Source organism: Fringilla coelebs, assembly GCF_963513975.1.
Source record: "Fringilla coelebs genome assembly, chromosome: 1".
Classification (NCBI taxonomy): Eukaryota; Metazoa; Chordata; class Aves; order Passeriformes; family Fringillidae; genus Fringilla; species Fringilla coelebs.
The window spans coordinates 151,247,424-151,267,563 of NC_140028.1; the positions used below are offsets into that span (position 1 = coordinate 151,247,424).

Consider the following 20,140-nt stretch of genomic DNA (forward strand, 5'->3'; position numbering starts at 1 on the left):
AGTAGGCTCAAAATCCATTTCTCCACTCGGAGCCCGGCCAAGGGGTTCTGTGCCCGCTTTATTTGCACGTGTGGACGTCGTAGACTCGTATGCACTCCTGGCAGCGGACGTAGCAGCACCAGTGGAAGATACAGTGACACTTCTCTTTCCTTTTCTCAGTCCTCGTGTTGTGCCCGCGGCCGCAGCACAGCAGGTCGCAGCCGTCAATCCCGTGGGAGGTGACGTTGCAGATCCTGTCGCGGGTCCCGAAGGAGCCCGTCTCGGGGTTGGGCTCGCAAAAGTTTGGCGAGTTCTCGTAGTAAACCAGGTCCTTCTCAGTGGGGGCCTTGAAGAAGTTGTACTTGGGCCGCAGGGTCTCCACCCAGCCGCGGGATTCCCGGTGTTTTTCCACCACCATTTCGGAGGCGCTGTCGTACTTGTCCTTGAGGTAGTCGCCGATGACCCTGAAGTCCGGCTGGGACCACCAGCAGGTCTTCACTTCACAGCTGCCCGAGAGCCCGTGGCACTTGCACTTGAGGTGCATGAGCTCGATGATGGACTGCAAAAGAGAAAAAAGGCAAAGGAGAAGGAAGGTGTTAACCAGCAATTAAAACTCTTATGACATTCTGCCATGATTTTCCAAGGAATTACGGATGTTTTCATAGATACACTGACACTCTTCTGTAGCCATGATATTTTTTGAAAAATCCTTTCCTTAGGATTTTTCCTGAGAAGCTGAGAGGCCTCAGGAACAAAATGTAAACAATGATTGTTTGCTGCTGTGGGATGCAACAGGTGGATCTGGGATTGGTCTCACGTGGTTGTTTCTAATTAATGGCCAATCACAGCCCAGCTGTCCAGACTGTCTCGGTCACAGACAAACCTTTGTTATTCATTCCTTTTCTATTCTTAGCCAGCCTTCTGATGAAACCCTTTCTTCTATTCTTTTAGTATAGTTTTAATATAATATAAATCATAAAATAATAAATCAGCCTTCTGAACATGGAGTCAACTTTCTCATCTCTTCCCTCACCCTGGGACCCCTGTGTTCACTGTCACACTCTTGTGAACAAAAATCCTGTTATCCCCCAGTCACTGCTGTGTCTAAGCCATAAAATTCTGTACTTTACAGTTTTCAGTGACTGCTTCTGACTCCCAGCTCAAATTTAACGATTTACCAAAAGCTTTCACCAAGGAGATTTATTAATTTCTGTCTTATCAATGTTCATGTGGGAATATTACAGTGCTGTCACACAGGTAAAGAATTCAAACACATCTGGGCAGAGAAGCAAAGAACACACAAAGCTATTCAAACAATGCCTTCATAAACAGAAAATGCAACTTTTCTGTTGGAAGTAAAAGGAAGATGAAATGTCCTAACTATTTATGACAGAACTCCATCCTTTACATATGTTAAGCAAACAAGGTACAAGCCTTTCTATGACTACTTTCAGAAACTGAAAAAGGATTTATTTTTATTTTAAAGCCAGGGTTATGATTTTTCTAAAATCACTTCAAAGGAAAAAAAAAATGAATAAGAGCCCTACTTTTGATTTGAAAGGCTCAGGCTTCAACAAAAAACACTTTCCTGGGATAAATGGGAGGGTGATTATTGATCCCAGAAACTTGCCACTTGTTTTTACCTCTTATATAACGAATTTAAATAAACAGAGGTGTTGCCCTCCAGTACTCTGGGGTGGGAGACCAGCTTATGCAACAGCTTGATAATCTGCATTTTCAGAGCGATCAGCAAATTTCTGGGTACGTGAACAGGCGAGTGCCAGCCTGAGTCCAAGAGATTTGCCATGAATCAGCGCCCTGGTGCTCACCAGGTGTTTTCCTGTGTTATTTACGGAGAATCACCCGCCACAAAGCAGGCTGCAATTAGCCAGGAGAGAGAACCGCAGAAGGTTTGGTCGGTATAATCACGCTGAGCTTCACCAGAACTCCTGGAGGAGCGGTGGGGCTGAAGTTCCTATGGGAACCAACAGGAAACATCGCCCATGGCTCAGGTTCAGCTGGGAACACTTGAGTGTGGGGGCCTGGGAGAGCTGTCCCAAGGGTGCCGAGGATGGAAAACACCAGAGCTTTCTGAAATACTGGGATTTCAGTCATGGTGTGATGTCTGTGGGATTTCAGGTCATGGTCTGACACCTGTACAATGCCCTAGAAGAACTCAGGGTCAAGGAACAAGACTCAGAGTAAAAAGAGCTCTGCAGGCCTGTGATCACAGAGATGTTTGTGTCATGGACATATTATATGAAAAATCCCTTTGCCAGGATTTTTTCTCCTGAGAAGCTGAGAGGCCTCAGGAACAAAATGTAAGCAATGATTATCTGCTGCTGTGGAATGCAACAGGTGGATCTGGGATTGGTCTCAGGTGGTTGTTTCTACTTGATGACCAATCCCAGTCCAGCTGTGTCAGGAATCTGGTCAGTCACAGGATTTTATTATTCATTCCTTTCTAGCCTTCTGATGTCTCCTTTCTCTTTCTTTAGTGTAGGTTTAATATATCATTTTCTTTTAATATAATATATATCATAAAATAATAAATCAGCCTTCTGAAACATGGAGACAAGATCCTCATCTCTTCCCTCGTCCTGGTAAGAAATCCACAAGCACCACCAAATGTTTGTTTTTTTCCAAGGATTCTCACTTTAAAGGAAAGCCCTCCTTTCCACTCCACACAGCTTCTCCCCAGCCCTCTTCTTCCCACTACATATCCCAGTAACTGCCACCAGCACTGCCCCATCCCTGGGATAATTTAGGCCAGAGCTGGAGGAAACCACATTATTGCTTGTGGTCGTCTCCATGGCAGACAATTTTGGTTTCTGGTGGCATTTCCCTTTCAGAAGTTGTATTCCAACAGCTCTGCTGCGGTGTGAGGTGGGATAACACCACTGGGAATTCACAGTATCCACTTCAGGAGCTCTCAAGAAACCCCAGCCTGCCTGAGGACGTGTCCCAGCACAGCAGCTGTGGTGGCTTTGGTACAGCTCAGTGCACAAACGTCCCCCTGGATATGTGCAAGTCCTTCTGCTGTGGGGACAAGACCACATTAACCTGCTCTCTCTTATCTCAGAGAAGCTGTGGCATAATCCCTGTTAGAAAGGGCTTTGTGGTTCAGTTCTACAAATTGTTTCCCACAAATTGCATTCTTCTGGATTAATGGGCTATTCTTGACATGGAAAAAAAAAAAAAAGGAATACCCCCCTTTTGGGATTATTCCACCTGGGATAAAGATTCGTTGTGTACAAGGCAGGTTTTGTGCTTTTTTTCCCCCTACACGTTTTATTCCAGGACTGTTTGAAGTAAAAACAGCTTCAGGGCATGATCCAAGTTTAATCAGGAGGCACCAGAGTTATATTGCCTCTAATTTTGTTCAAATATTTCCTGGGAAATAGAACAGGGTTGAGAAGATGGGTTGTGGGAAAAGCTCTCCTGCTCTTCTCCTCCCTCAAGGCTGCGGAGAAGGGGAATGGACAAGCTTCAGGTGCCCCACAGTCAATGAAGAGAACAGGCACAATTAGGACATTATTAACTGAGTTAATAACTCTAACAGTGGAATCACAGAATGATTTGGGTTGGAAGGGACCTTAAAAATTGCTCAGTTCCAACCACACCTTCTGCTAGCGCTGTCCAGCCTGGCATTGGACACTTCCAGGAATGGGGCATCCACACTTTTGTGGGTAGATATCCTCGTAAGATGGGATGAAATCCCATCCTACACCATCCTCTATAAAGAGATCTGGACAGCAGGTGTTACATCTGTGTGGGTGAATTCATGTGGAGCTTTCACAGACCAGGCACGCCGATCTACAACTATCACAGACAGGCGCTACCATTTTGTGACACAGATTTGCCCAGATTTAGGTCTTTCGAGCCCCCTTAATCCCCTCCCACCCACCACTCATCCTACCAGGTAAGAAAACCCCAGCAGGAAAGGAGGAAATTAAAGGTCCTTACTGTCCTTCCAGCTTCGTTGTTGTGCCTGTTCATGGCCGAGCGCGCGTCGGGCCGGTTCTCCCGCGCGTCGGCGAACTCCCGGGACACCATGCTCCCGAACTCCACGTCCTCACTGCAGCCTCCCCACTTCCAGCCCTCGCCAGGAGAGCCCTTGTGGCGCGTGTCACAGCCGCAGATGGTGGCCGAGCCCTCGGCACAGGACCTGGTGACAGCAAAAGCCACCCCGGCGGAGGCGATGGCGTGGACGAAGGCCGACTCCCGGGTGGCTGCGAGAGAGAGGAGTCAGTGAGGAACTGTCACTGGGATACCTATGAAAAATCCCTTCACCAGGATCTCTTCTCCTGGCAAGATGAGAAGCCTCAGCTTCTCCGTGTTTCGCTCCTCTGGAATGTGATTTGGAGAATTGTTTACCCAGCATGTGAATTGTTTTTACTTAATGATCAATCCCAGTCCAGCTGTGTCGAGACTCTGGTCAGTCATGGGTTTTTATTATTCATTCCTTTCCAGCCTTCTGATGTCTCCCTTCTCTTTCTTTAGTATAGTTTGACTATATGATTTTCTTATAATATAATATAATGTAATGTAATGTAATGTAATGTAATGTAATGTAATATAATATAATATAATATAATATAATATAATATAATATAATATAATATCATAACATCATATCATAATGTAATAAATCAGGCCTTCTAAGAACTTAGAGTCAATTCTCATCTCTCACCTCGTCCTGGGGACCCTCACGACACTGCAACAAGGAAGGGCCAGTGAAGGATGGATTTGGTCAGCCCTGTGAACACCTTCTCTGGAGGGCATGGCACAAGGCCAGGCAATCCTCCTCTTCCCTGTGGTCTGGCTTGGGCCTGCTCCAAAAGATGTTTTTTTCTGCTAGGAAATGAGCTCCTGCGCAGACAGGACCAGGCTTGATTCAAGGCCACTGAGGTCAGCCAAAAAGTTCTGACTGGGGTCATCCTCAGGTCTTTGGATAGGGCCATGGCACCACAGAGAGCTGTGCAAACCTGAATTTCAGGGGGCACAGGGAATATTCTATATGTGCAGCCAATGCACCATACAGCCAGACCCTGAGCTGTATGGTGCATTGGGTATGCTCCCAAAAAACATAAAAAATGCAGGTTTGCATTTAACAACAGCCTCATGCTTTACCTGGTGATGGGAGCAGCACCAGGTAAAGCTCCTCTTCCTGGACAGGGAGAGGTGCTGGTGGCTGGAAGGGAGGAAAATGCCAGGATGGTCACATCCTCAATCCTCAGGATGTAAACCAAACCCTTCCCCACCCCCCATCCCTTTTTCCCCAAGGCTGTGCCTCTCACTGGCTGACAGCACTCAAGGTGCACCTTACACCTGCCCAAGGTTTCCTCCCCTGCCTAATCGAGGACCCTGCCAAGGGGACTGGAAATGGGGGAAATGAGCTTTCCTTGGTGCCCACTGCCTCAGGCTGGAGGGTGGGATCAGCCAGAAGATGTCATGGCTAAGCACTGAGGAGTTTTAGTGGAGAGCTTCCCTCACAACCTTCCATCCCAGGGAGAGCTGGGCAGGGAAGGGGAGCAGGGAAGGCTTTCCTGGATGGCAGAGCTTTTTCCACGCTGTGCCAGATTGAAAACCAAACTTTTCAAACTGCTTTGCAAGTGGGGAGTACCCCAAGATATCAAATTTATTTCCCTTTCTCCTCCCAGTTTTGACTTCTTCACTCACGAGAAATGACCCCACAGTTCAAGACCACACCTCAGAAAACACCAGTAGGGTAAAAATGGGATTTTTACCATGAACAGGGCTGCTCTCAAACCCTTGGGGCAATTCTAAGCACGTACAACGATTCTGATAACTGGACTCCCTCAACCTTCTGTATTATTCCCCACTGACCTCATGCTTACAGACCAGTTATCCTAGAAATTGTGTTCTTCCTGACACTTTTCAGATGATTCCACTGGGACATTGAAATAATAATGGATCCATCAAGTCACAAGGTCACATTTTCAGCTGATGCAACTTCACCAAAGCTTCTACTGAGCTTTGTATCACCTGACTGCTCAAAAACCACTCAAACCTTCCCTGCACCATATTTTGCTGATCTGAGCTTTCCCTGGGCATTTTGGCTTAATCTTTGCCTTCCAGATGCTTCCAGGCTTTACTAATGTGAAGAGAGTTTAACGCACCAAGCCAAAAACTCAACTCAATCACAACTGTGGAGCAGTCCTGGCTGGATTTTAGGCTTAAGCAAGAACTCAAGCTTTGCTTTGGGAAGGCTACCAAATACAACAATATGCAAATCCCATAATGTGCATGAACTTACAGGCTGAAGGGATGAGCAATGTCCTGGAGCATGTTTGCCAGGGCACTTGGGGAGGTTATTAAGTCACCGAGGGCTACAACCAAAAAAAAAAAAAAAGAAAAGGAAAATGCAGGAACCCTCAGGTCCCCAGTGTGATTTTGAAAAACCCTTGTTCAGCATCTGGCCAGCCTGGAGGATCCCAGCATCCTGCAAATGATGACCATGCAGTTCTTGATTGTGAAAGCTCAGCTTAGAGCATGGACAGGAGAGTCCCGTTCACACAGGACTGGGGACTCTGCCTCTTGCACTTGCCTAAGCCCAGGTGGGATCCAGAAACCAAATTTTGGGCGTGGAGCACTTCATATGAGGACTCCAAGAACATTTCTGACCAGCCCTGGAGTCTCTGAAGAATGAGAGGCTGCCCACAAATGCCAGAGAGGTGAGGTGGTGGGGTGGATGCCGGGAGGTGGAAGGTGCAGTGTCTGGCCAGGGAAAGGCTGACACACCTCCCACCTCCTCCCAGCGTGGCCCAACTGGTCTTGAAACCTTTCCATAAAATCACACAATGCTTGGATTGGAAGGTCCTTACAGGTCATGTGGTTCCAGCATTCCCAGTTTTCCTACTCAGGGCTGCTTTCAGCCCAGCCTGTGCTTGGGATTGGGATTGGCCTGACCCTCGTGCAGGACTGTGAGAACTGGATTTGTGAAGGGTTCTCAAAACCTGACTGAAAGCTCACACAGCCTTGCACAGCTCTGTGCAAACTCTGGGATAAGGTGTGCTGACTTAGGAAGGACATGGAATAGAGATGGCATTGCTGACAGAGAGACTGAACCAGGAACAAGTTTCAAAAGATGGCCTTGCAAAAAGACCAGATATTTTGGAGAATTAGAACTGTGAAAGATGCATTGTAGCAAGACCACGTGGGGTAGAAAAATATGTGATTGTAGGAGATTAGAATAATAGGTGATTGCTGTTAGAAGTATTAGCAGCATTGCCTAGCAAAAGCTAACAGGCAGAAAAACATTTCTAAGGTGTTGTAACCAGGAAATAGGTTGGCTCCTGATGGAATGATGTTTTTCATCACGTCTCACCCTTCATCAAGACTGATAATGGAATGAAATCTTTTACAAGGCCTCTCAGCTGCCCTGTCTCTGTAGAGCTGGGATTTTCCAACACAGGAAACACCTTGCACTTGGCCTTGTTGAGCTCCACATCTCCATCCCTTCCCTCCAGCATCTGACTTCACCACTCAGCCTGCTGTCACCAGCAAAGCTCCTGAGGGTGCCCTGGATCCCACTGTCCTCGTCACCAGCAAGCAGTGCCAGCCCCAAGCCCCAAGGAGCACCACTGGGGTGCCACCATACAGATAATTCCTGACCCACCAGGTGGTCCCTCATCAAATCCAGGTATCTCCAATTCAGAGACTAGGATGATGTGCTTCCCTAAAGTTCCTTGGTCAAGCCAGCTCTCATCTCTTGGGAATCACCCTGTCCTCTGCTCAGGAGAGATCTGATCCAGGTCTTTGGCTTATTGGGAAGGAGCTGTGGGTGCTGAACTGATGTCTGCAAACCTCGTGGAGACCACCAAGCTCTACAGCAATGGTGTTTGTGCAGGAAAACTTCTCCTGTGTGGGCATGAGAGGGGTGGCCTTGGCTTGGCAGTCCATGGCTCGTGGATCCCAGCTTGGATTCAGCAGGAGCCATCAGCTCAGCGGGGTTTCCCTGGGCATTCCCCTCACTACAAGAAAGATCTGGAGGGGCTGGAGCGTGTCCAGGGAAGGGAATGGAGCTGGGGAAGGGTCTGGAGCACCAGGAAGGGCTGAGGGAGCTGGGAATGGGCTCAGCCTGGAGAAAAGGAGGTTCAGGGGGGACCTTGTGGCTCTGCACAGCTCCTGCCAGGAGGGGACAGCCGGGGAGGGTCGGGCTGTGATCCAGGGAACAGGGACAGGAGGAGAGGGAACGGCCTCAAGTTGTGTCAAGGACTGGATATTTGGGAAATTTGGATATTTGGGTTGGATATTAGGGAAAGCTTCTTCACTGAAAGGGCTGCCAGGCACTGCCCAGGGCAGTGGTGGAGTCACCTGGAGGGATTTAAAGGATATGTATGGCACTTGGGAACATGGGTTATTAGGAACATGGGTAATTGGGAACATGGGTTATTGGGAACATGGGTAATTGGGAACATGGGTTATTGGGAACATGGGTTACCAGTGGATGTGGCTGTGCTTGGTTCAATGTTTGGGCTCAGTGACCTTGCTGGTCTTTTCCAACCCTAAGGATTCTACAGTCCAGTGATTCTGTCCAGGAGCAGAGCTCAAAGCCCAGGGAGCTTCAGGCAGCACAGCCTGGAGAATTCCCGTGTTTGCCAGGACTTGGCCACAGCCGAACAAGCAGTCCCAGGCAGACAGTTCTGGCTGCAGACACCAAACCCTAAATCTCAGCTCCATCACCTAAACTCTGCCGAGTTTTTGGCCCTCGTTGAAAGCCAGGAGGGTATTGATGGGATTTGCCTTAAGAAGCCCCAATTACAGCGAGCCCTGCTCTTCCCAGAAAGCAGCCGGGTGCCTTTTACAGCCTGGATAGGACTCAATCACTCCCCTGCTTTTGAAATGCAGCCACCACTTAAGAGCACACAACAGGAAGCAAATCGCCTCGTATCTGATCGTAACTACCTGGGGAATGCAGGCAGGCAGGGCAAAGGAGCTCAGCTCTGGCCCCGGGGCACCGAGGTGAGGAGTTTGTCTCTTGAGAAAGTCGCAGCCGGTCTCTTAATGACTCCACGAAATTAGGGCACTGGGTTTAACATCTCCTACCCCCTAAGTTAAGGCAGCGGGTTCGACATTGACGCAGATGGAGCCGTGCCACGGTGTGAGTCACGTCCTGCCACCTCCCAAGCCATGGGACATGTCCTGCCTCCCCCGAGCATCCCCGACCCTGCCGGGCTCCCAAAAACCTTCCCCGGCTCGTAGCCGGGGGCGGTGTGGCTGCAGGAATGGAGCGGGAGCGCACGGAGATGGAGATAAGCAGAAGGAAAGCATGCACTTGTAATGGAAATGAGGGGTTATTAAGGTGCCATATAAAAATGCAAGAGATTTGGCGAAGATAGCAGGAAAGGGCCGTGTGTTTGTCAGGTCCCCGCGCTCCTCTCTGGGTGGTGCTGGTGGCAGGAGGCAGCAGCTGGGTTAGGGCTTGGACAGAGTTTCTGGAAGGTTCCCTGGCGGGAGGAGGTCAGCAGGGACCAATTTCTCACGGGGATGTTGACTTCAGAGCATTTTAACCGCTTTATTTTGGTCAGCAATGCTCTGGCTTCAGCTCGCTTGACTCCTGCCCGCTCCCGAGTTTCCCTGCAGAGCACAGACACTCGGATGGATATCGGCTGCTTCTCCACAATCCCCTCTCCGTTCTGGAGGGACTGAACAGCGGTGAAAAAGTGACTTACAGAGGGTGCCCCCAAAGCAGAGCTCTCTCTGGAAAGGGTTTCTGAGAAGCCCAGGCTGAAATCTGAGAAACTGAACGTGCAGAACCTCTCTGACCACTTGTCCCATCCCCAAACCCATCTGAGATGCAAAAACACTCAGCTGAGTAGTTCAATTTGACAATCCAGAGGCCTGAGGATGATGTGACCCAAGATTTGCTTTCCTGCTGTGGCAGGGGTGTTTTATGTGACTTTGGGCAAATCCTTCAGTCGCTCTGTGCTTCTGCTTCCTTATCTGCACAGCCGAGGACAATCCTGCTTATCTCCCCAGGAGCCTGCAATGCTAAATTCAGTGATGTCTTCAGAATTGTAGGCAGAAGGGATTGGAGCCCAGCAGAGGGTTCTCAGATTGTGGGATGAGGAAGGCAAATGAATAACTGCATAAACATCTCAGCTGTCTGATATGTGGAAACTGCTCTCGTGTGTTCTTCTGCCCAGACAGTGACTTATTTTCCCTGAGTCTTTCCTTGAATGATGAAATGATTAACCCCAGGTCAGGTAGGTATCCCAGATATGTGGCAAGATGGACTGTGGTGATGCAGCAGGATGAACAGAATGGTTTCTTTTGCTCTGAAAATCCCTTTTTATCACATCTGTACAGCAACACTGAGCCCTGCCATCCCCAATCCTGAAACCCTAAATATTTCCTTTTTGAAACAGAGTCCTTGGAGTGAAGCACTGACTTAGTGCCTCTTGGGGCTGGATAATGCATAGACAACATGGAAAAGATCAGAAATGTTCCAAACAATGAAGGTAAGACTTCCCAGCCATGTCTGCTCTTGAGGAGAGGCTCCTGTTCCATGATTGGAAAGACACTGGAAATGTGTGAACCCTGAATTTCTGACACCACAGATCTCTGGAGTGCCCTTGGGAGAGGCATTTTGCTAAAAAAGGAGTGAAATAGAGGAAGTGGTTTATCTGTTCAGCAGGACTGTGGGGAGGAGTCGTGCTGGCTCCCCTGAGCTTCATTTCCCAAAGCTAAGGGAAAGAAAGGAACCTCTAGCTCCAGCTTCTTGAGACACCCATCCTTGAGGGGTGGAAGGTGCCAAGGCTCTCCAACATCCTTCTGGTAGGGCAGACTCCCTAGGTACACCAGGGAGTGTGAGGAAGGGTTTCAATTCCTCCTTGGCTCCAGGGGATATAAACCCACAGCTGTCAGTCAAGATTTGCTCAACAGTTGACACTACACTGACTCCTGATGAAAATGGGAAAAAATGGACCAAATAAACTAAATAAACCCTAAGAACTAAGAAACTGGAAATAAAGCTGGGAACAACCTGGTGTTTCTGGTATTTGGGGCAGCACAACCCAGCCTTTTACACTGGGGGCTCATCCTAGCTCAGGGCTCCCTGGTTCCTGTGGTCCTTCTGCACCTTTGGCATCACAGGCATGGGAAGGTGCAGGAAAAAGGTGGTGAGGAATTTGTGAAGAGCCTTAAACTGAGGTGGGGTGAAGCACAAACCCTGAGAGGAGCCCCTGAGGGAGCTGGGGGTGCTCAGCCTGCAGAAAAGGAGACTCAGGGCTGCCCTCATCACTCTCACAGCTCCTGAAAGGTGCCTGTGCTCAGCTGGGCTGGGCTCTGTCTGCAGCAGCACTGACACAACCAGAGCACACAGCCTCCAGCTGCACCAAGGGAAATACAGGTTGGATAGCAGGGAAAAGTGTTTCCCAGAAAGAGTGATAAAGTTCTGGAATGGCTGCCCAGGGAGGTGGTGCAGTCCCCATCCCTGGGTGTGTTTAACAAAGCCTGGATGTGGCACTGGGTGCCAGGGCTGAGTTGAGCTGTTGGGGCTGGGTTGGACTCGATGGCCTTGAAGGTCTCTTCCAACCTGGCCATTCTGGGAATTCTGGGAATTCCTTGAATTTGGGTTTTGACTGCAGTACAAAGATCACATCCCAGCTGCTTTCAGCACGCTGTGCTCTCTTTGAATCCACCCAGAAACATCTCCATGAAGATAAACCAGAAGGCTTTGAATGAAAGCCCACACTGCATCACTTTTTTTGGATGAAAAAGAAGAATCCCAGAAAAGATTAATACAGAACGAGCCTGCTCGGTTCTTGAGGAGCTGGTGGCCCCTGGGAGAAGGAGTTTCTTTAGGCTCTGACAGACTTGCAGGCACAGCTGCTTTCTGAACAGCAGGAGTGAAATCCAAAGGGACTGGTGAGTCAGAGCTCCCAGGATTTGCAAAAGCACATGGAGGCATCACTGCTGGCTTATACCAACACAAATGTCATTGCCTGCCGGCCCTGAGAGCCACGTGCAGGAGGAGCAGGGCAGCCCAGCCTGGCCCAGATTCCAGCAGAGGATGCTCCAGTCCCTCAGCACTGCTGAACTTGCTGATCAGCAGATCCCTGAAAGCCAAAAACTGAGTTCAGAATATTGTGAGTGTCCCCCATCTCACAATGCTCTTTGGGAGCTTGGAAAAAACTGGGGAAAGACTTCTCAGTAAAGCCTGCTGGACTAAAACAAGGCAATGGTTTTAAACTAAAAGATGTGGATCCAGACATGAAGAATTCATTTTTTATGATGAGGGTGGTGAAGGACTGAACAAGTTGTCCAAAGGAGGTGGTGGATGCCCCATCCCTGGAAGCAGCCAAGGTGAAATCAGGAGGGGCTTTGAGCAATCTGATCTATTGGAAAGGTGTCCCTGCTCACTGCAGGGAGGTGGACTAGATGAGTTTTAAAGATCTCTTCCAACCTAAACCATACTAAGAAATCAAGGTTCACATTTTCACAGAACATATTTCTCCTCAGGGAAAGGAGTGAAGGTGGGGAAAAAGGGAAAAAAAAAAAGTTGAAAGCCTTTTTTTTTTTTTGAATGATCATCAAGCAGGAAATCATTTGCCAATCAGAACTATTAAATATTGGCCCAGCACCAGGGGAAGGCAGAGAACAGGGAACTCCTTGGCACAGGCTGGCTGACAGATCCATCCACAGGCTGTGCCCAAATGCTGGAGGGCAACAAGCTCTGTTCCCATCACAGGGGAGGAGGAGGAGGAGGAGGATCACAGGGGTGTCACGGCTGCTGGGACCCTGACAGTGCTCAAGGGGAAAACACTGGGAACGTTGGAAACCAAATATTGGCTCTGGCAGCCTCAGAGGCAGCTGAGCTTCAGCTACCCCACATTCCTCTGGATTGTAGCAAGAGAGGATCCCATCTCTGATAAAGCAACTGAAATGTTTTACATAAGTCTGGCTCAGCCTCCAGCTTCCCTCTGGAGAGGTCCTTCTTTCCAGAGTTCCCATTTCCCTTGACCCATCCTCACCATCTGCAGCACCTCAGACCTCCTCAGTTATCCCTTTACTCCCCAAAAAGGGGCTCCTTGTCCCACCAGTGCTGTTTGCTTTCCACCCATTAGGATGGAAGATTTCCACCCCGGGATGTGCTCAGCATGAGGACTCTAAAAGGAGAGGACAAGTCAGGATTCCTGGTGGGAGGGAGACTCATTCCCAAATTCTGCAGGGTGAGCAGTGTTCATCCTGGTTGTGCTGGAAAACAACTTCCCAAGTGAAAGCTAAAGGAAGAGGTCCTGAGGTTCTGAGACCTTTAAAGCTTTTGCTTCTTTCCTTGGTGTCACTCCCGAGCCTAAACCACCAAGTGCCCTGACCCTGATTTTCTGCTTGACCACAGCAGCACCGACCAGGGAGCCCTTGTGGAGCCCTGAGGAGCCTCCAGAGGCTTTGGGAAGATCAGAGCCTGGTGACTGCACTAATGGCCTCTCTGGGCACGGGTGACTCCAACACCCTGCCTCAGTTTCCCCATCTGCAAAGCAATGGGCAGACAGCTCATCTTACCCTCTCCAGCCTGAGCTCTGGGCACCTTTTCAGCCTGCAGCATTCCACAGGGCAGGGGCAAAGGACAGGAGTGCTCTCCTCAGCCAGTGCTGCATGATGCCTTAGCAGCCCATGAGTGTTGCTGCTGCTGCCATCACTGTTTATCCACATGGAGCCTTCCAGAAGAACCTCAGCATTGAGAGCTGCCTCTGGGCCAAGCTGTGGTCACCTCTTTGCAAAGGGGTGGGACTAGAGGACCTTAAAATGTCCCTTCCAACCCAAAATATTCCATTATTCTATGACATGGAGATTTTCTAACCAGCCCCTCATCTGGTTACAGCATTTGGTAGCAGCTGCAGGATGTTCCAGAGCAGCTCTGCATTGCACTAAGACGTGCCCAGGGTCATACAAACCCCATCAATCCTATCCCAAAGACCTTGATTGCTTGGGAACCTTTGAACAGGAGCAGATCCCTTGGATGCAGAAGGATCACTGACTGCATTCCTCAAAGATCTCTTTGTGAGACTGCAATCAGAGAATTAAAGGATCACGGAACGGTTTGGATGGGAAGGGACCTTAAGATCATCTCTTTCCAACCCCCTAGAGGACACCTTCCACTAGCCCAGGTTACTCAGAGCCCCATCCAGCCCAGCCCTGACCATTTCCAGGGATGGGAATCCACAGCTCCAGTCTCCATGCAGCCCTACAGACTGGCCTGAAGGAGCTGGAGCTGTTCCCCAAGCTTCTGCTGCCACTGCCTTGCATCACATCCCCTCCTCTTCAGCAGCATTCCCACGTGGCTTTATCTCCCAACCAAGGGAAGCCCACTCCACCAGAACAGCAGCTGCAGCTCTGGGAGAAATGCAGCAGCCACAGCACAGCAGGTGATGCCAGCCAGGAGCTGTCCCATAGCTCTGTGTGACACCACAGCCTGTCCCCTTGCTCACAGAGAGCCCTGCCAGCTCCGTGCCCAGCTGGTTCTGCACAGTTTCTCATCAAAATCCAGCTCCAGGGTTTGCCTGGCTTTTTTAACCACTTAAAAATCAGGCCACTAAATGCAAAGCCTTATGCAAATGCATAATAACAAGAAGTTAACCACACTTTTGCATATCTTAAAGGAAAGGTTAGGTTTGGGTCCCATCTGTGTTTTGAACGGAGTTCTGATTGAGTTCTTGTTTCCTCTGAACCAGCTGTGCTAGTGTCAACACATCCCTGGGAAGATGAAAGGCCCTAAAAAGACATTTGATCAGATTAGCAGTGATTCAGCTCATTGGAGGGAAATTATTAAATGGGCAATTCCTGCCAGGGAACATGAAGGCAATCCAGATAAGAGGGAATGTTGGACTGAAGGAGGTTGGATTCGCACAGCCTATAAAATCCTGAAGGCCAAGTTTCCCCAACACCTCTGAATGATGGGGGTCTTTTCTCATTCTTTTTCTCTTCACTTTCTCCCTGCTGGTTGCTCATGGTTCTCGTTGCACAACAGAGCTGAACCCTCCAGCGTGGCGCTCAAACCTCCAAACCTTTCTCCCACTTCCAAACCTTTTTAGCACCCCCAAACCTTTCAGGCTGTGCCTGGAACAGGTAGAGCCAGCTTGCCCAACGCCAGGGCAGCCTGCAAGCCTTGTGTCCTGGGAGCAGGGCCAGTGCTCCCTGCTGCCCTCCCAGCCCAGGGTGGCTCCGAGGCTGGAATGCTCTCGTTAATTAGCGACTGTCAAAACAACCCCAGGTGATCTCGCAGGTAACCAGACCCCCAAGATAGGCAAATCAGCAGGACGGTCTGGTATCAGTAACCCGAGTCTGATACCTGCAAAGCAAACAGCCCCTTATCTCTCTGCCTATCGCCCTATCTCTCTGCTGATCTAATCATCACCGTGTATGTCTCCCTACCTACCCCGCTTAATGCTTTATCTGCCTTTCTGTTGGCTTGGTCATGTGTGAAACGCTCTGATCTCCCCCTCCCTCCATCCCATGAATGCCTCCTCCTGAATATTCCATCGTCCTGGAGCAGCACGGTCCTCTCGATCCGCCCCGGATCGCCCCTGGTCTCCCCAACATCCCTGGGAGGCTCCGGACAAAAGGAAGCTGCGTGCCAATGGGGGTGATTAGCAGAGATACAGGGCGCTCATTGTGGCAGGACAGGGTCCTTAATGAAAGGGGAAGGAGGAAAAGGAGCGGGGAAGGACTGGGGTGAAATTCTCGGGGGTGTCTTCCAGGTTAAAGAATCATTGGGGTCCCCTCCTGGGGTCCCAAAAACCGCTATGTGCAAAACAGCCCCAACGGTCAGTAGGATACAGGGGAAGCAAAAAAAAAAAAAAGAAAAGAATATAATTGTATTCTGTTATCAGAAGCAACACGGTTGAACAAAAGGATCTCCTTCGCCCACCTGAGAATGGAATGCGAGGCTCCATTTCGCCGCTCTGATCGCATTTGACAGCCCCCCTCGAGACTGCCCGGTTGGTATGGCAAATCGTCCTTATTACCTGCTGGGGGGAATGAATCCCCCTTTGTGCTGGCACTGTCACGCCGCATTAGGTTGACAATGGGCCGAGATATTTTATATGAAATTTGCCCTCACTTGTGATTAGCCAGCACCAACTAAGTCATAGCAACCTAGAACTATGCATTGGCCGGGCCCCGTTGTCGGCCGAAAGGGAAATCCCTATTCAAATGGTTTAATAAAACAATCTAAAGGGCGTGTGAATCGTGAAAAGCATTTTCACTTTTCTCTTTAGCTTAATCTCATGGTCGCTGGGATATTGTGCTCCGAGCAGACCCCAGCAGGGTGTGGGCTAAGGTCCCCCATCAACTTCTTTTACAGCCTCCTTTTCTGCGAGTTAATGATATACCGGTGTGATTGCCTCCCGCAGCAAGAAGAAACACGCATTTGATGAAAAGGATGGACCTCCTAACACATCCTAAATGGCAACAATTTCTCATCCAAAGGTCACAGGTCATAACCTGGATTTTGAATCACCACCCAGATCTTTTTCAAAGCCCTGCTAAAGCTGGGGGATTCGGCTGTTTTACTTACACACACACGCACACACACACAGAGAGACGTGGCGTTATCTCCAGAGGTTCCTGCTCTGCTTGAGACCCGAGCTGAGAGCTGGGAAACAGCTGGATTTTCCCCTGGTTTGGGGGCTACAGTTTGCTGCTTTTCACATCCTCTCAGCCCTGGGGAGAGGTGGGCAATGCAGAGATGTGCAGCCCCCGAGGCTGGCCCGGAGCTCAGCAGCACCTGGGGTACAAGAACCACCCTTGCTTGAATCACCAGCTGCCCGTTCACCCCAAACCTGTCCCACTCCCAGCCCCAAACATCCCCTCCAGCAGGGCTCTGAGGTCTCAAAACACTCCCCAGCTGCTGGAAGGTGTGGAGAAGCTCCCCCAGTGCTGACCCCTCCATAGCTGAGATCTCCCAGGCACGGGTCAGACGCAGCCACAGAGGTCTGGAGTGGGGTGGGGTGGGAGGGAGAAGGAGACACACAGGGTTCCCCTTCTGCATTTGTGCTCCACTTCCTCACTGGGGCTGAGGGGAAGCAGGGTCCCTGCAAGCTGGATCTTAGCATTTACCTAGGCAGAGGAAAGCTTTGCCTCTGCAAGACAGGGCTGGAAATCCCCAGGATAACAAGTTCCCTCAGCAACCTCCCACAGCCCATTCCCCGAGCAGGAACCAAAGGTGCAGGGGAAAGCAGCACAGGAACCTGTTCAGTTTCCCCCACTTTTCCCTCCTCTTGATTCCCCTCACAAAGCCTTAATCCAAGTGGGAAGCTCATCTCCTGCTTGAACATCAAGATTCTCCTTTGAGGTTTTCCCACTGGAGCCCAGCAGGAAGAGTGGGGCTGCACAGGCTCTTGTGAGGGACCCTCTCAGCTTCCAAAATCCACATTAACCTCTCCTAAAAGGTGCTCACGTGAGCTGTGGTGTGTTTCCACTGCAGCTCCCCACATAATTGCAAGCTATCTGGGGCAAGGAATGGTTCTGTTATTAAGTGCTTGTACACTATTTAGCACAATGGGGCCCTGATCTCTGCTTGGGGCCTCAGAGTCTACTGTAATACAAATAATTAACCATAATAGAGCTGGGAAAATATCTTAATAAAACCATGGAATCAATTTGAGGCAATTAAGCAATTTTTCGGCTTGCAGAAATTTTTGCTTTACAGGCTCCATTTGGAGAAGGGAGGGGGTCTGGCTGCTGGGGGAGCTGCTCACCTCCCTGCAGCAGGCTTGGGCAATCTGGTTTTTTGGGGCTTTTTGGGGTGGGTATTTTTGTTGTTGTTTGGTTTTTTTTTTCTTTCTGTGGGTTTCAGTTTCACCCAGTTGGGGAAGCAGAAAAATGTGATGTAGCTCCCACAGCATAAAAGCCACTTTTTATAAATAGCTCATGAGAGGAAGCATGGTTTGGAGGCTGGATATGTGGTCCCTAAGGGAGAAGGGGCTCAGTCCTACAAAACACAACTTTCCAGCAGCTCCTCTGCCCCAGCTGCCCCCTGTGAGATGGAGAGCCATCATTATCTTCCCACTTTCTAATCCCAAACACTCGAGGACAATGCTGGGGAAGTCCAGATCTATTTAGACACTGAGGAATAAGGAAACTGCAAAGCCCCAAATGCAGGCTGGATGATTTACAAGCAATTTTAAGTCAGCAGATAAGCTGGGGATGAGAGATATTCTGATTATAGCTGGAGCTCTTGAATACATCTCAAGTAGAAAAAGGAGCTAAATATATTGAACACTTGTCTGAAATTTCTCCATCAGTGGGGGAGTGCACATGAGGACAGCTCAGCTCCTAAAGATGGCAAATCCAAAAAATCCCCTGCCTCACCCAACCAAAGCAGGAACCTCAAAAACTGAGCTACAGCTCCCTTTCCAGAAGGAAACAGTCCCACCTGAACACATCTGGCCAGGTGGAGAAAGACTCAGAACTTGGCTGTGCAGAGATTTTTATGGCCCTGGGCAGGAACATTTATCACAGAACCATGGAACCACAGAGAGGTTTGGGTTGGAAGGGACCTCAAAGTCAGGTTTCAACCCCTCTTCCATGGCAGGGACACCTTCCACGGTCCCAGGGTGCTCCCAGTCCCATCCAGCCTGGCCTTGGACACCTCCAGGGATCCAGGAACAGACACAGCTTCTCTGGAAAACCTGTGCCAGGGCCTGCCCACCCTCCCAGCCAAGAATTCCTTCCCAAAATCCCACCCAACCATTCCCTCTCCACCTTGAAACCATCCCCCTTGTCCTGTCTTGCTCTTTCACCCTGACCAACAGCTGTGTTCTGAGACAGTCCCTTAAATCTTGCAATCCTAAGAAGACACAATCAAAACAATCAGAACAGAAAAAGTGGAAAAAACCAAATTTCCTCATTACATTGTTGTGCATTGCCAGCATGGCTGAGGAAAGTCTACGAGCTGGTGATCAGCCTGGTGCTGCTCCCAGATAGGGTGAAATGAGTCCTAGAGGTTAAAAATGGAAGAAAATGATCCTGACCACAATTTCAAAGTAAACTTCACCCTCTACTGCATCATGTCCTAATAATGTTCAATGTCAGCCACCACGAGGAGCCAGCCTGCCGTTGTGTTGGGCTGAAAATGTCACTGGTTGGGTTTGGGAAGCTGAGCAACACACAGGAAGGGAATACATGGCATGGGGACCTCCTGGGAATCTGTCACACCTGAATAAGACATATCCACAAGGCCTTGTGCTCTTGGTGAGTATAAGACCACAGAAATGTGATTTGTGGATGCTTTCCATTGGCTTCACTGTCAAATCATAGGCAGAGGTTAAATAATAACAATAATAATAATAATAATTACAACAACAGCACTAAAATAGCCAGAAGTTGTATCTGCTTGTGATTTAAAACAGTGAAGCTCTCACCTTGCCCTCACCAATATAAATGGGCTATCTGACCTCAAAAAAAGCCCCCAAAAAAATCAAATAACCTGCTGTAGAAGCAGAGGATAACAAACACCTCTGAATCTGTCACACCATGAATAAGACATATTCATAGGACCTTGTGCTCTTGGTGAATGTAAGATCACAGAAATGTGATTTGTGGTTACTCTTCATTGGCTTCACTGTCAAATCATAGACAGAGGTAAAATAATAATAATAATAATCATAACAGCACTAAAATAGCCAGAACTTGTATCTGCTTGTGATTTAAAACAGTGAAGCTCTCACCTTGCCCTCACCAGGGTGAGTGGGCTACTTAACCTCAAAAAAACCCCCCAAAAAATCAAATAACCTGCTGCAGAAGCAGAGGATACCAAACACCTCCAGATAATTTTCTTAGTCAGTCATCATTTGTATTCACAAGACAAACTAGTTTCACTCATCTGCTGCTTCCCTTGCTTTACCCAGGTTTCTTAAGCCCAAATAATGCCCCCCTCTAATCAGAGAGATGCCCTGTGCCACACTGGTCAGCCCTCCTGCCCAGGAATGCTCTCTCCTCTGGAGATGATCTCTTCCAGCCTGGACTGCACATGGATTTTGCCCTCTCAAGCAAGGAAAGCACTGGGCAGCCAGGCTGGGAATAAGCTCTGGGTTGGGACTGGGGTCTCTCTGAAGGGACCAGGGCTGTGGGACAGTGGGAAGAGCAGGGAGGTTTGGTTCAGGTTCAGTCTCTGAGCTCACCCATTTTAAGC

General features: G+C 49.2%; 1 protein-coding gene across 1 annotated transcript in view; it reads right to left on the minus strand.

The window, feature by feature from the left end:
* Nucleotides 1–58: 58 nt before the first annotated feature.
* WNT3A (Wnt family member 3A) overlaps nt 59–20,140 on the minus strand; it is a gene marked incomplete at its 3' end in the record, with an annotated part of 95,761 nt that continues 75,679 nt past the window's right edge. Inside the window, exons 3-4 of the mRNA XM_084222174.1 lie at nt 3,946–4,211; nt 59–538 (exon numbers count right to left, since the gene is read on the minus strand). Of these exons, the coding sequence (XP_084078300.1) occupies nt 59–538; nt 3,946–4,211 (746 nt within the window). The remainder of the gene's footprint in view (nt 539–3,945; nt 4,212–20,140) is intronic.